The sequence below is a fragment of the Rattus norvegicus genome, chromosome 4 (genome assembly GCF_021556685.1).
Source record: "Rattus norvegicus strain SHRSP/BbbUtx chromosome 4, alternate assembly SHRSP_T2T, whole genome shotgun sequence".
NCBI lineage: Eukaryota > Metazoa > Chordata > Mammalia > Rodentia > Muridae > Rattus > Rattus norvegicus.
Genome location: NC_141537.1, coordinates 156,277,803 through 156,293,426, shown reverse-complemented (window position 1 = coordinate 156,293,426; position 15,624 = coordinate 156,277,803). Strand labels below are relative to the sequence as shown.

The following is a 15,624-nucleotide window of genomic DNA, read 5'->3' as shown; positions in this document are numbered from 1 at the left end:
CCGTGCACACACACTGAGAGGAGATCGTCAGAGGTTCCCTGTGACCCATCCTGATTCTTGGGTGCTTTCTACTGGGCAGGAGGAGCCTCCCCGGAGCTATAAAGGAGAAAGGCCTACCCTGGTGAGCACCCTGACGGACAGGCGGATGGATGCTGCCATCGGAAACCAGAACAAAGTAAAGTTTATGGCAACCCAGCTGCTGGCCAAGTTCGAAGAGAATGCGCCTGCTCAGTCCACTGGCGTGAGGAGACAGGTAAGCCCTAAGCTCAGCTCCCCAATGGGCACATCGCACAGGAAAGACTGTCAGTCAGTGCAGTGAGATGCGTCATGCCACAGACCCCAGACTCCTGGGCCGGAGTCGCTCTTGTCTGAATCTTACACAATCACAGCTGCATTAGCTTCACCTCAAGTTCAAGGAATCTGTGACCAAAATCAGTAGAGAGATCTGATGCGTATTTCTATGGATGACTATAAACACACACACACACAAACACACACACACACATACACACACACACACATATACATATATATGTGTGTATATGTGTGTATGTATATGTATATACATGTATATATGTTCACTCACATACTTGAGTTACAAAAGAAGCATGTAGCTGGCATGGTAGTGTGAAAACAGTGCTTGGGGAGCTGAGGTGAGAAGATTGTGGGTTCAAAGCCAGCTTGGCCTACATCATGATATGCCATCTCAAGAAAAGAAAAGGAACATGGGTGATTGGAGGAGATCTGGAAACCGCAGTTGAGGTGACTAAGGCGTCTATAATCTGTTCATTTTGCCTCCTTTCTTTCTGGAAATTTTCTGCGGACATTCTCGTTTTCATGGCAGAGACCACTCTGGGGATACACTTCCTTTTCTGCCTTTTGTTCTTTGATGGTGGCTTACCCGGGTGTCTTCTCAGCTCACAGACATCTTCACAGTGTGTGCGCACTGTGCTCTTCTCCATCTCTCTAGCTGTGGTGGATGTTTTAGTTGCTTCTCGTCCTTGATGAGATACAACCATGCACAGTCTTGGACGAGCATGCTCCTAGAGCTAAGATTCTTCCCAGGCGTGTGAACCCCTAAGGTGCTCTCCTTAAGCACAGTGAGAGTCCAGCAGCACCTGGCCTGGAGTGGCCACACACGTCTTGTCCTGCCTTGGCTCCGCAGAAGTCACTAAACTTCTCTAAAGAGAAGGGCCTAGCATTTTCAAAGTCTCGAAGTGTGTTAACTGTGCACCCTGATCACCTGAAAGGGCATGGGGAGGCCGGGCTCAGTCTCTCCCTTCATCTTCTCTGTGTGCAGACCATAGCTCCAGTGGGGCAGGCAGCAGCCCTGCCTTGGCTTCTCACACCTGAATTTGGGTTAATGTCTCCACCCCTGCCTTTCCCTTTGTGTCACAGCAGGGGTGGTAGCTTACCCTGGAGCAGTAGAGGTTGCTGCAGACTCTGCAGGCCCCACCTCAGGAGGCCATAGTGCCCTCCAGTGAAAGGTTGCTTTCATCATTTGTGAGGGATTAGTTTCCCACATCAGATAGCAGTCTAGACCCCAGAGAATTCAGGCTGGGAAAAGTGTGACAAGAGGAGCCACAGCGTGTTGACTGCCCCCTTTCCCCTTCCCTTTTTCCGCACTTGCCTTTGGTCAGGGGATGCCACTGTCTTCCCTTTATTCATGTAACTTCATAAGAGTTGACTTAACCTGCCCACCTCTTTGCAGTTTATAGATGTGTGTCTGTCCTCCACAGGTACCTTTCTGTGTCTTCTACCTTAATGTATTTTATTTTGTTTTGCCTCCATGTCCTGCCCCCCACTCACACGTGGCCTGTGTGTGTCATAGTCAACACAAGAGCGTGGGGTCAGCCGGCCATCCTGGTGTCTGCCAGAGCAGGGTCGCCCTGCTCGCATCCCCCAGTGGAAACAGGTAAAGGAATTGCTGGGGTCTAGAATGGGCTGCCACTGGCCTCGCACCCCATCCCTGCTCCAGGCTCACCTGAAAGCCTAGCTCACCAAGGCAGGAGGGCACTGGACTTAAGAATAGTCACTTTGGGAAACATTCGACGGACGGCGTTGGTCTGATTCCGTGATCGAGTTAACTCCCTGGGATTTGAGGAGGTCTAGGAAGGCTGTTGACTTGGTATTGAAAAGAGCTAGAATGGTGTGGGAGCTCGTCAAGATATGCCACTTGAGCTCTTGGGCCTTTGCTCCCAAACTGGCTTTTTAGTAGCTCATCTCCTGGTGACCTTTGTCCTTTGTGAGAACCGGGGAATCAAGGATTTTGGTTTGAAGCAGGAGATACTCTGTGAAACCAGTCAGAGCTATGCCTGTGTTCCTTTCACCCCTGTATGAAGTCTTCCTGGGTGGTTCCCCACCTTCCTTAGGATTCCACATCTTTAGGCGAGGGCCTTGGGATCTGTGTGGTAGAGCATTTGCCTAGCCTCTTAAGACCATGGGCTCGATCCTTAGTACCATCCCAAAACAAACAAAACACCCCTTCTCAGGACTCATGGAAAACTGCTAATCATGACAGTCAGGAAGAGGAAGGGCTCACGCTGTGGGCAGAAGGGAAGGCTGGTCAGTCGGAGGGAAGCATTTGCAGTTTGCTCCCTGGCATCACAGTTGAGCACTTTATTGCTGGGTGTGGGGAGATGCTGGATGAGTCTCCGAGTAACAGGTGTCACCTCACTCAGATAGGGAACTGCGGTGAGGTGAGCTGATCCTGGGTTCTGTTAGTCTCTCTCTTGGCCAACCTCACCAGCTCTACTGCTGGGAAGTGCTTAGGAACACTGACTTGACTCATACTGAAATCGCATTTTGAAGAAAATGCCTCTTTCTAACCTCATAATACTCCACGTGGAAGGCAGGGCCCAGGGAGGAAGAAGGAAAATGCTGGGGCAGTGCGCAAACTCACAACAGAAGGTAAACCTCCTGCCTCTTCCGAGGGAGGCCTTCTGAAGAGTGTCATCAAGAATTTGTTTGCATTCTAACTTTTTTTGTCTTTTGCTTGAAGTCTTGATGGAAAGGGAATAGGTGAATTCTAACGCAGAGTTCGGAATTGTAAAGTCTTATCCTTCCTGGAAAAGACCTGAGATTAGAACAGAACAGGACAGGAAGGTCTGGTGTCACCTGTGAGTGGGGACATGAGTGGCTGTGTGCGGTCTGGGCTGGTGCAGCTTTGTTGGTTTTGCTGAGAAGGAGGGCAGTGAATGTGACTCAGTGTCTGCTGCTGGGTCTTGGCCTCTGTCTTGGTGAAGACCACCCTGGCAGCCTGAAAGGCACCTGGCTCTACACAGCCCCTCATGGAGCCTCGGTAGCCCATAGCATTGTGCCAGGTCCCCTGCAGGGTCTGCTCTTTGCTGTTCCTGCCTCTTGGGCTTGCCATCCGCCTCCTTTACTTCACCATCAGTGAGCAACAGGTTGGAATGAAAGATTAGTTAGAAAGAGCCTTGGGCAGGCCTGAGCCTTGGTGACCGGGAGCAATGAAGACACTTTAGATCTTTAAGTCCTTTAGACTACATTGAGTCATGAATTACACTTAAGTGTCAACAGAAGTGACACTGACACACTGTACGTCACATTCTGTCCCCGTGGAATGTGGAATATTTACATTCATCGTTCACAATGCCAACTTGGTCCTCTAGTTTGGTCCTCTAGATGTGGCTATCTCCTGAAAGCTAGAGATGTGTTCAGACACTCCAGAGAACAGGGACTCAGGGCGGGAGGTGCCTGGGCCACCGCTGGCTGGCCACTCATCTCCAATAGGCAGAACCTCACTGTGACTCACTGTGTGTCTCTTGAAGTGGTTCTCTACTGAGGCAGGAGGTGTGGCAAGCACGGCATTCCTTGGCAGAGTTGGCATGAGAACCTGTTCCGACTTAGGTCATCGTGTAGAAGGAGGGAAATGGACAACAGCTCTGCTCGCAGTGGCTTTGAGCTGCTCTTTCCAGCATAAACACTGCAGCTCGCCCTTTGCCCTCCCTTTCCTTTTGATCTCAGAAGTATATCCTGCTGTCAGATGGCACAGGGACCAGCCTCGCTTTGGAAGCAGATTGTCCTTCGAGGTGGGAACACACAGTGGAGATGTTTTTCTGACCTTACAGCTGCCAAACCTCCCCACCCCACCCTGTACTGTAGTCTGTACAGGAAGCTGAGAATCTCCTGGAAAGTACCAGAGAGGCCCAGAGCAATGTGTGGCTGTTTCTCAAATACCGGGATGTATCTCTGAGAACCATGGACTAATCCTCGGAGAAGGGCATGTGTGGTCCAGGCAGGATGAAGGATGAGCTTGTGGTTAATTTGTAGAACCCTGTTTCCTGGCAACTCTTTGTAGTTTTTAGGACTGTTGAATGTGAGTGAGGGGCTTAAGAAATTGAGGCGTTGATGGAAATGTGGCCACAGGAGGCTCGGTGGGAACGCACTTTGCTGCAGTGTGACCTGGTGTGCGTATGTCATGCGATGTCCCATGGGGGTCATCTCCCTTTTCCAGGCCCACATGTGGGTGCCCATCTTCCCTGGTAAAACCCTGGATCCTTAACATAACAGAGCACTACACCAAGGTTCCCCCAGCTGTTTAGTTACCTAGGCCACCTTTGCTTGAGGCTCTGGTCCAAGATGAGAAACAAGAAACTCACCCTGAACACAGTTAGGTGCTATGGAGGGGGTCGAGGAAGGAGCCTCTTGGGATGCTTCGCAAATATGCAAATCAATGCTCCTCATCCCTCCCAGTCTCCACCCAGGCCGTTTCAACGGTGTTCTTTCTGTTTGTGTCTGTTGGTGTAAAAGCGACAGGAAAAGGAGCGCTCTCGGACCTGCCCCAAAAAAGTGATCACTCTCTCTCCTCCCCCTACTCCACCTTCCTGCCGGGCGCGCAGTGGCCAGCAGGTGATCCTCTGCATGCTCTGTGTCCTGTCTGTCCCGTCTGTCCTGTCTGTCCTGCACTATGAACGTAGGGACCATCTCAGTAATCCCTCTTTGTGGAGACAAGTTTTTAAAAGATGACTTGTAGCAAAAAACCAGCCTTCATTGCTACAAGTGAACAATTCCTCTTGGGGCCTAGGTGCATGTTCTGCATGTTCTGGTCTAGTCCCTATCATGGGAGGAGAGCCACAAACCAAAGCATAAACTATATTCATCTCAGAGCCATCATCCATAAGTTACAAGAGGCACACATTTTTATAGGACCCCACTTAAAGTAGCCGTAAGTTACAAGAGGCACACATTTTTATAGGACCCCACTTAAAGTAGCCACGTTTCTTTCGCTGTCTTATGCAGTACAGTTAAGATACGCATAAGAAAGCTTCAAGTGGCCTCCCTGCATGGGTTTGGTTCCTCCTGACACTGACAGCCTGCCCTCTGGCTACTACTGTTTCTTCTAACCGACCCAGACACCCATTCGCACTCCTGGCAGATGGTTGAAGAACCGAATTTGAGAGCCATCAGCCACATGTGCCTGTTGACCATTCAATCACACGTTTAAGGTGGACACACCTATGCCGTGTGCACACAGAATGGCTTGCTGACCTTTGAGCTGAAACCCTATAAAATTAAAAAAAAAAAAAAAAAACACTTCTGAGGGCAGGATCTGTGAAAGGATATTCTCATAATGAAGGTAGCCTACCTCAAATGTGACCACTAACGATGCATCTGATTTTACGGGCCTTCCTCCCTCCCCTGGGCCTAAGAGCTGAGCCTTGCTGGCCATCGGGAGGATCCAGTGCCTCCTCTAAATAAAGGCTCACAGTTAGAGCATTTGTTCTGCCCCTCAGTCTCTCAGTCAGTTCTCACAGTAACTGTGGGGCAGAACCCACCATTTTCTCCACTTTACAGTCTGAGGCATAGGGTGGAGAGGCCGAGGAGTTGTGCAAGACCACAGGTAAGCAATGGCCCTGAACAGAGTGGGCACCATGAGACGTCTGGAAGTGGGCTCGCGTTGCCTGTGGCAGCGTAGCAGTGGCACTGGATGAGGGCGTCCAAGTTAGCTTTAGTGAATAGTGTGGTTCTCCTGCTCCCACGGTTGCCACCTCAGTTCACTGAGGCAGCCTCATGCCTGTCCTAGAGTTTCCCATGATCCTCTATTAACTCAGAGTGCCAACAGTCTCCATGAATCTCTCCCATAGGAACTCCCGTGTTCCTATGTAGGGCCTTCTCCCCACCCTAGAGTCTCCTCTGGGCTCTGTAACAGTTCTTTGTTCATCCGGTTTCCATCTCCTGACCTTTCTTGCTGTGGAAGCTTCCCTGCCAACCCGCCTCCCCTAAGCCTCACACTGCACGCCTCCGATCTTACGGCACTGTGTGAAACACACATTTGTTCCACCTTTGTACTAACTGTCGTTCTTGGTCTGTGTAGGGGGCCTCCTTGGAGGCAGGTGGGCAGAAAGGCCATAAGGAAAATTGTCTCAGATCGTGGAATTTGGTACTGGTGGAGAGTTGGGTAGGGAAGTCTGGGGCTGGGGATATACATAAACGCGAACCCTGGATTCTTGCCTAAATCTCCCGCTGTTGCTGAGTAGGTCCAAAGAGAGTTCGGACGGAGCTTAAGTTTTTATTTTGTTGCCAACAGATGTACAGGAATGTTCATGCTGACAGCCGTGGCAAGCAGAATCCCCACCACGAGAGGGTAAAAGCATGAGCCTGTGGCATGGGATGCTGAGAGCCGACCAATGGGGCACGCTGTGTGGTGGGGCAGGGGAAGGGAGCATGGAGAAGAGTCCCTTCTCCTAGCTTTCTACGCACTTATCACTCAGCCAGAACTCTGCTAATAGTGTTGTCCCATGCGATAGCATTAACTGCAGAATGTCCATCTGCAAAGCATTCAGATTGGATGCTAACCCTGATGCTTTCGTTGTTGCAATGGGCCATTAAGACTTCCCAGTTTTGTTCTCTTTTCCCGTTCCAAGAAATCACTTCTTCCCCCAAATTAGGCAAGGGTAGCCAAAAAGGCATTAGTAATCCGGGAGAACTGGGAGAGGGGAGCCTCAGGACAGACAGGCAATGGATGTGAGAACCTTAGCTCTTGAAATAGAGATACTAAGAAGAACTGAGGCTCTTGCCAGGGTTTGGGGAAGAAGTCAGATAGGAAGATGAGGAAAAACAGCCAGTGGCAGGGTGGGTGGGTGGATGGATGGATGGATGGATGGATGGATGGATGGGTGGGTGGGTGGGTGGGTGGATGGATGGGTGGGTGGGTGGATGGATGGGAAGATGGGTGGGTGGATGGGTGGCTGAGTAGGTAGGTGGGTGATGGATGAGTGGATGAATGGGTGGGTGAATGGATGGATGGATGGATGGATGGATGGATGGAAAAGCAGTCGATGGCAGGATGGATGGGAGCATAATGAAAAGCTACAGCTGATCTTTTCTGAGAACTGTAGAGATGTCACTGACTAAAATGGGCTATCATTCCTTTTTTTATTTCTTAATGAATGTGGTGATGAAGCCCCTAGCCCACCTATTTTGTGAAGCTTTTTGCCTTGGTCCTGTCCTTAAGGATCTGCAGTGAGCTGATATCTCACAGCTCCTGGTGATTTCACAGCTGCCTTCCTCCTGCCTTTGCTCTCTGAGAACTGCGCTGAGAACCAGGCAGCAAGCTGGGACACACCTCAGGTCCACTAGGAAACTGGCAGTAGTGCCATCTTCTCTTCCCTTGAAGGAAACTACCCAGGACAGGGTTAAGAAGGGCGGTGGAATTGAGACGGAGGTGGCTGGCCTCTGCCCCTCCCTGTCACCAGCTCACCTGTTTACTGCCCTTCAGTAGGGGAGTTGGTGTCGATTCTGTGTACCCTCCTTCCTTCTCCTTCCCAGATCCTGCCATAGTCCCATCATAAGCAGGAGAGCAGAATAGTGCCCTGCATTCTGAAGGATGCATGCTTACTTAATGAGGTCTTGATGGTTTTTAATAAGCAACAGCTGAAAAGGAAGTGAGGATGTATGCTGAGTGAAAGGAAGCTTGGCAGGAAACTGAGATCCAGGACACCGGTGCCCAGTGTACTGTGGGAGAGTAGGTGCCCAGCGGGGACAGTAGATGTCCAGCGGGACAGTAGGTGCCTAAACGACGGTCTGGCATGTGGGGGCTTTTAATTTTTTTTCCCAGGAGTTGGTGAGTATAGATCCTCAGTGTGGGGCTCAGGCTAGATACTGGGGGCACTACTCCCTTCTTTTCCAGGACTTCCCCCCCACTCCACAGCCCCACCTGTGCACGCACTCACTCTCTGTAGCTCTCCTTCACTCGCTCCCCACACTGCGAGCTCTCGATGCTCTTGATGAATGGTACTCATCTACAGAGACAGTCGCTCCTTGTACTGGGTTCAAATGACTGACACCATCCAAGCTCTGTACACAGGGCCTGGACACCTGGAGCAGAGGGTAGGGAACCCCCAGATACCCGCCATGCTGCCTTGTCACTGCCGTGACACAACTGTCAACTAAAGTGGGGGGTGCAGCAGCTCTCCTTAGAGCCTGGGCAGCGCCTATCCCTCCCACCTTGTAAAGACCGTATCCAGAGTGTGGTGGGAAAACTAAAGATGTCTGTTACCTCATTCTCCCCTAAGTCAGAGTTGCTGGCTACATGGGCCTGCGCTGAGGAAGATCCTGCCTACTCTTGCTGCACCGGCTGAGGCCAGTCTCAGGAAGGCAAGGGGCATTCAGATCTGGTCCCCGGATCGTGCCCTCCATTTATCTGGCTCCTTAGCAAGCAGAACACTCGTGCTGAACACCTAGAGTAGGTGGAGCGTCCCTGAGCTCTGACATCAGGAGGTGGGAAAGGCCTTGGGCACTGTCCACAGGACAAGGACATGCCCGGAACAATAGCTGAGGACAGTGAGGGTCCCAGTCCTGCTCTTTGCGCTGTCAGGAGAGAACTAGAACTAGAATGGACACGAGATGTCTCTGCCAAGGGAAAATCCCTGCACAGGTCAACAAGTGCTCTGTGAGAAAGCCGGTGTTAGCTGCCTAGGGTGAGCCTGGTAGGAACACCAAGCCAAGGTTGCCCTGAGGCTTCCCAGGTGGCCATAGTCTGAGGTGTACTCCAGAGCCAGTCCCAGCAGGCAAGCGGGCAAGCGGGAAGCAGAGGGGAGGAGCCGTAGATGAAGCTGGTTTGCTTCTGGGAATCGGGAGACCTGCTTCTATTTACCACATACATTCAGCAGCTAAACAGTAAACCATCTGAAACTCAGAGTTCCTGTTATGACCTCTAACGTGTACTGTGCTCTCTTTCTCCACCTTGTATTTTATAGCCAGAGCCTGAGCCTTCACGTCGATTTTTTGTTGACCAGTGGGAGCTCTCCCTTAGTCTCCGCTCCTCCAATCGCCCTGCCTCTCCCTCCTCTGACTCCCTCCGACAGGTAGCATGCCCGGGACTTGACAAAACCATGTTCTGCAGCCTCTGCTCACTGTACTTTCACAGGTGTCACCCACCTGAGGGAGCCTAGGAGGTCTCCGCCTTTGCCTGGCTCCTCAGAAGCTCTGTGTGCATGTGTGTGTGTGTGTGTGTGTGTGTGTGTGTGTGTGTGTGTGTGTGTGTGTGTGTGTGAGGTCTGCCGCAGACACCTATGTTCAAGAGGCTGCTAGCTGCCTTTGGGTGTTTCACACGTCACAGCCTGTCAGAGTAAACCCACTATTAAGCTGTGTCCGATATTGACAGCATTTTCCACCTTTGAATGAAGACTGCATTTTCTTAATCACGCGCTACAGAATTTGAACCATGCCGTCACTAACTCTCCTAGTAAAACAGTGAGCCCACAACACTCTTGGTGTTTCTTGTAATCATGTGTGGAATGAAACCTGCTTTATCCCGGGTGGCTTCAATCCGGTTCCGAGGAATTTGCTAGGGATCGGAGAGTCTGTTGCCTTGGTCTGTGCTTCATATTCTTAGCCAGCGTGCTTATGTGCAGAAGCATATGCATGTGAGTGGTGTGCAGTGGGGTGAGCCCAGCGACTCCTTCACTCCGACCCTTCTGGGAGTGGGAAGAAGAAAACCACTGCTTTTCAAGCCAGAAACAAACAGAACTTGAGCTCATCTCTCTGGGGGGTGCTTGTCTGCATAAGAACTGAATGACAAATGCCCTTGCATATGCAGCCCCAGGCCTGAGGTAGTCCCCAGTCATAAGAGAAGGGTCCTGGGTGCACACAGTAGGGCAAGGGTTGCAGTGTACTGGGCACTTTGTCATCTGATCTACAGAGTAAAGAAAATGTGACCTTCAGATCCTTTGAGGGAAGCTCTCAGAGGAGAGCTTGGCTCTCATTTCTGTTCCCCTCTGCCCTGTGCCTGCCTGCCCCAGGCATGTGCTTCTCAAAGTCCCTAGTTTAAAAGACTTGTTTGCCTCTGTTACTGATGGACATAATATATGGGGTTGATGGCAGGTGAGGCCAGCCAGTCTTAGGCTGTCCCTTTTGGTAAGCTGGAAAATGATATCAATTGCTCAGTTCCAGCCAGGCCTTAGCTGAGCCCGGTGAGAATGTTCTCAAGTGTGAGCGTTCCTGGACTCAGAGTTGGCTCCACAGAACCTAGGCATGATGGCGCTTGGAACGGCAGCCCTTTTACATGAGACGTCACAGGTTTGTCCCTTAAAGCCACTTGCTAGGGGGTTGATGCCATCTCTGGGGTGACTGTGCCTGCTGAAGTTCTGCATCTGAGTTAGGGACAAGCTCTCCCACTTGGCTGGGAGCCTCCCTCACTTCCCACCACGAGAGGTGTAGCTCACATCGTCTCCACCCACAGTCTTGCCTGTCACGTCTCTAAAAGACAGCCCACAGGACTAACTGTAGTCCCAGGACAGAATTCAAGCCAGGCCACAGGGTGCCTGACCTCTGTGAGCAGGGCAGAGTGGCTTACCATGCAGACATGGGCATCTCTCCTGTTTGTTTCTGCACCATTGCCAAAAGGGAGGTTGCATTAGTGTGATCTGTGTGTTGGGGAAGAGAATTAGACTGTCTCACTGTATAGTCCAAGCTAGCCTTGAACTCATAGCAATCCTCCTGCCTTAGCCTTCCTAATGCTAAGACTATAAATATATGCTGTTACTCTCTGCTTTGGATCTTGACTTCTTTTGTTGTTCATCTCTAAAAAAATTCCTCCAGGGCCAGAAACCTTCTGATTTCCTGGGGCAAAAACAAGCAGCTGTCTTCAGGGTGTAGCTTGTGGTTTGGTGTCCCACCTAGACTGGGAGAAATCCAGCCTCCACATTTGGGTAGATGAGCCTTTCTGCCCTCAAACACCACTCGCCCACCCACTCCCTGTTGCTGCCTGATAGTAGTGGGGAAATGGCCAGGGAGGCTTCTTCCCCAAGAGCTCAGGATGGTTTGCTGCATGGAGCAGTCACTGTGGGTCGGTTTATGAGGCAGGGGGTCTCCAGTAATGCCAGAACTTTTCACAGGTATTGTCCACACGGGACACCAACGTCTGCAAGAACCTGCCTGGTTTCTCTCTCAGCCTGAGGCAGTCGGCTATTTCACAAAGCACATTGAATCCTCTCCTAGCTGCCACTGCCTCAAGTTGCCCCCCAGACTCTCTGAGCACACAAGATGCAGGCCCCCTTTTCTCTTCCATGTTGGCTTCCTTTCTGTCTTCTACCTCCCTCTCTCCTATCCCCAGAACTGGACTCTCAGAAAACCATGAAGGGCCACGTTCTTCCCTGTGGAAGATTGTCTCCACCACTGCTGCTCATGCGTGTGCTGACCACAGCGTGGAGCCTGGCACAGTGTTTCGCTCACTGCCCAGTTTCTGCTTGTGGGCACTGTGTTGGCATGGTTTGCGGTTGCACTGTGTATTTTACACCCCTCAAAGATTGTTTTCCTTTCGTCTCCTTAATTCACTTTTTTTTCCTTCTCATTTCCCTTCGTTTTGGTCATTGTGTAATCTCCAACCAATAGAAGTATATAAAGATGTACACGGGCGGAGTGAGCTCATTGGCTGAGCAGATAGCCAATCAGCTTCAAAGGAAAGAGCAACCCAAAACCCTTCTAGACAAGAAGGAACTGGTAAGAGATATTCCAGGGGCACTCTCTCTAGCCATGGCACTGTGGGGAGAGCCTGCTCCGAGGGTCTTACTGATTTCTGTAGCCACCTGCATTGCCACGTGGTAGCTTTCCTGAGTTGGTCTCGATTTTGATGACTGAATTTCTAGGTCTGTGGAAGGTATTAGAACATGGAAAAGCACTTTCCTCTTTAAAGATGGTCCCTCCGCTAGTCAGAGGATGTGCGCACACGGACACTGAGTATTTGTATATTCACTCTATCCCCCAAACAGAACTCCAGCAGAATAGTCGGTTTGATTGTTACAAAATTCCGAAAGCTTGGATCTTTGATCAGAAGCCTCTCACGGTCGCTGAGCATCCCAGGTTTAGACCCCGGCTTGTCCTCAGGGTCCTCAGGAGGGGACTGCGGAGTGGAGAAGCTACTCCGAGAGCTGCCCCTCAGGAAAGCCGGAGACAGAGCACGTGTAGTCATTCAATACCTGTGGTCCGTGTCCCTGTGACCAGAGCCATCCTCACCCACAGAGGGCTTGTGCGGCCCCAAGAGAGGCCACGAAGTCTGATATGCTCCTCTACCCGCTTCCCCGCAGGGCTCCATAAAGAAAGAGTTCCCGCAGAACCTGGGGGGCAGCGACACGTGCTACTTCTGCCAAAAGCGCGTCTACGTGATGGAGAGGCTGAGCGCTGAGGGCAAGTTCTTCCACCGCAGCTGCTTCAAGTGCGACTACTGTGCCACCACGCTGCGCCTCTCAGCCTACGCCTATGATATCGAGGACGGTGAGTCTGTGCACTGGTCACAGCAGCAACCGCGTGCAATGCCCCTTTCTCCAGGATCCAGAGAGACCTTTGGGCCTCGCTCCGTCCTCTTTCCGTTAGGTTTTCTTTATACTAACCTTTCTCGACCATCTCTGGCCTTTTTCCTTTCTTAAATTCTGAGACCCTAAAAAATATTCTTCCAGGGACCAGACTCTGAGAGCAGTGGCGTAAAAGTCTCCCTCACTTTCTTTCCTCACATGAGACTCTGGAGACTAAAAGGAGCATGACAAGGGTTCCTAGAACTCATGCTTCTTGCCTTAGATGGCTGACAGTAAGCAAATAGAGCCTAGGCTTCTGCCTTAAGGGGGGGATTGAAATACCCAGGCTCTGTAATCTCTGTCCGACGTCAGCGTCTCATAGCCCAGGGCTGCTGCTTTAACTGCAGAAACCTTAGTTAGAAGGAAGAGAAGTGTGCCAACAAACAATAGCCAGCTTGTCACCTGAAGATTCTTTTTTTTTTTCTCCCCCAGAGCTGGGGACCGAACCCAGGGCCTTGCGCTTGCTAGGCAAGTGCTCTACCACTGAGCTAAATCCCCAACCCCGTTCACCTGAAGATTCTTAAGGGATCAGAAATAGATGCCCAAGGGCAATGATGGCTCCTGCGGCCATCCCCACATGATGCTGAGGAATTCGTGGGGGTGGTCGAATTTGTTTAAAAATAATAAAGGAGCTCAGGTGAGCAGGAGAGGAAGCTCAATTCTCCCAGGGATGATACCAAGCCCATGTCCCAATGGTTGGTACGTTGACAGCACAGGGACTGGAAAACATGGCAGATGGAGTCGTATGCTGAGGTCACTTCAGTCATGCGGACCCTCCTGAAAGTGGGACTCAGGCAGCCATGACTGTCGCTGAGGAAAGGCAGGAGCTAGGTGGCGGACCCTTGGCATTACAGCTTGTGGCCCTGTTTCTGTGTTAGCAAAGCCACTGCTCAGCCAAGAGCTGAAAGAGTTGCTCATTTGAGGAAGGTAATCTGCTATACTGTGTTTTTGGTTCCATTCTTAGTCTCTGGACAGCACCTTGAGCTCCAAGGAGAGGGTTTGGCAGGTGGGACCCCTACCTCTTGGAACTGTCCTTGATACTGCAGTCATCTTGGATAGCCTTTTATCTTGAAGTATACCTGGGAAGAAAGCCCTTGTTTTCTAGCCAGTTTGTCAAGAGGTAATCAACTTACATAAAAAATAATTTTAGGGGTTGGGGATTTAGCTCAGTGGTAGAGCACTTGCCTAGGAAGCACAAGGCCCTGGGTTCGGTCCCCAGCTCCGAAAAAAAGAAAAAAAAAATTTATTTTGCCTCACGGTTTGAAAGTGTTAGTTTGGGCTGGGGATTTAGCTCAGTGGTAGAGCGCTTACCTAGGAAGCGCAAGGCCCTGGGTTCGGTCCCCAGCTCCGAAAAAAAGAACCAAAAAAGAAAAGAAAGTGTTAGTTTATGACTCACTGGTTGTCTGCTGTGGCTGTGACTGGGCAACACATAGTAGGACTATGCAGCTGAGCAGAAGTGCTTATCTCAGTACCAGGAAGCCTCAGAGGGAGAAAGGACCAGAGACCCACTGTCCCATTCAAGGCACACCCCAGCAACCGAACTTCTCCCAATAGCAGAAGGCACGGCCTTTTTATTTTAAATTCATGGGCTGGCACATTTGGTGGGAACCATACACAGTTCAGTTGAGGCAAAGCACAATGATCTTCCTTTCGTCCTCTAAGACACCACTGGTGCCGTAGGATCTTGCTTGAGGCATCGCCTACCCAGAATACACTTTGCTAGTTATGCTTGAATGGGCTTCGTGGCCTTCCCGTCTCCACATGTCCCCTCCTCAGAGGTTTTGCCAGGCCGCTGGTCATCAGCCAGCCACCATGTTCCAGTTGCCCCTGCTAACAGTCAAGCCCACGTAAGCCACGTGTCTTCTGCTCATCTAGATAAAGTACTAGTCTGTCTCCATGGAGGCCAGCATCCATGTCTCTCCTGTCATTAGATGACACCGACAGTTGAATAAATGCCACACACTTGTGTTGTCAAGATTGCTCAATCTAAGCCAGGTGGTGGTGGAGCACACCTTTAATTCCGGTACCTGGAAGGCAGAGGCAGATGGATCTCTGTGAGCCCGAGGCCAGCCTGTCTACAGAGAGAGTTCCAGGACAGCCAGGGCTACACAGAGAAGCTCTCTTCATCTAGATGATCTCCAGTCAGTCACTTTATCGAGTCCTCTATAACTGTGATTAATCCACAGTGTCAGCCTGGCTGACTTTCCTGAGACCGGAGCCATAGTGCAGCGGCAGACAGTGCAGGCTCTGGAGCCAGTCTCCTGTGATGCTCTGACTGTGGGACCCCTGGGCAGGCAGCTTAGCCTGGCTCTGCCTCCCCTGTGGAAGGGTCGTAGCAGTCTGGACCTCTTTAGGTTGTAAGAGCACTAAATGAATGATAGATGTAAAGTGGTCAGAATTGAGTCTGCATATAGAAAATGTTAGATAAAAATTAAAGGTTTTCTTTAATTCATTCAAAAAGAAAAAGTAATAAAGTTGAGTTTGGGAAAGAGGATAAGAAACTACACTAAAGCCAGCTGAAGTGTCAAACTCCTGTATAACCCCAGCACTTGAGAGGTAGAAGCAGGAAGATCAAAGGTTCAAGGTCAGGATGGGCTACATGAATCTATATGTCCACAGAAGAAGGAAACATTAATGATTAGCGGAGCACACTTAGCTCATGCCTGTGACAGTGGACTGTGTCCCAGACAGAGTGAGAGTTCTGTCCCTTTCCTGTGGGAGGAACGAGCTCTAAGAGGTTAGAGTCTGAAAACTGGTGTAGAACTTAAACTGAGATCTCATTCAGCTGTGTCCTTTCATCACCCACTGACTT

General features: G+C 50.7%; 1 protein-coding gene across 52 annotated transcripts in view; it reads left to right on the top strand.

Moving 5' to 3' along the window:
• Positions 1-15,624, top strand: part of Mical3 (microtubule associated monooxygenase, calponin and LIM domain containing 3) — a 199,387-nt gene that overhangs the window by 110,131 nt on the left and 73,632 nt on the right. For 34 of the 52 annotated variants that reach the window (XM_087658217.1, XM_087658195.1, XM_087658196.1 and 31 more), the window contains exons 16-22: positions 80-253; positions 1,832-1,915; positions 4,774-4,872; positions 6,551-6,607; positions 9,222-9,329; positions 11,857-11,964; positions 12,549-12,735. In XM_087658217.1, the coding sequence (XP_087514343.1) occupies positions 80-253; positions 1,832-1,915; positions 4,774-4,872; positions 6,551-6,607; positions 9,222-9,329; positions 11,857-11,964; positions 12,549-12,735 (817 nt within the window). 52 annotated transcript variants of the gene reach the window in all.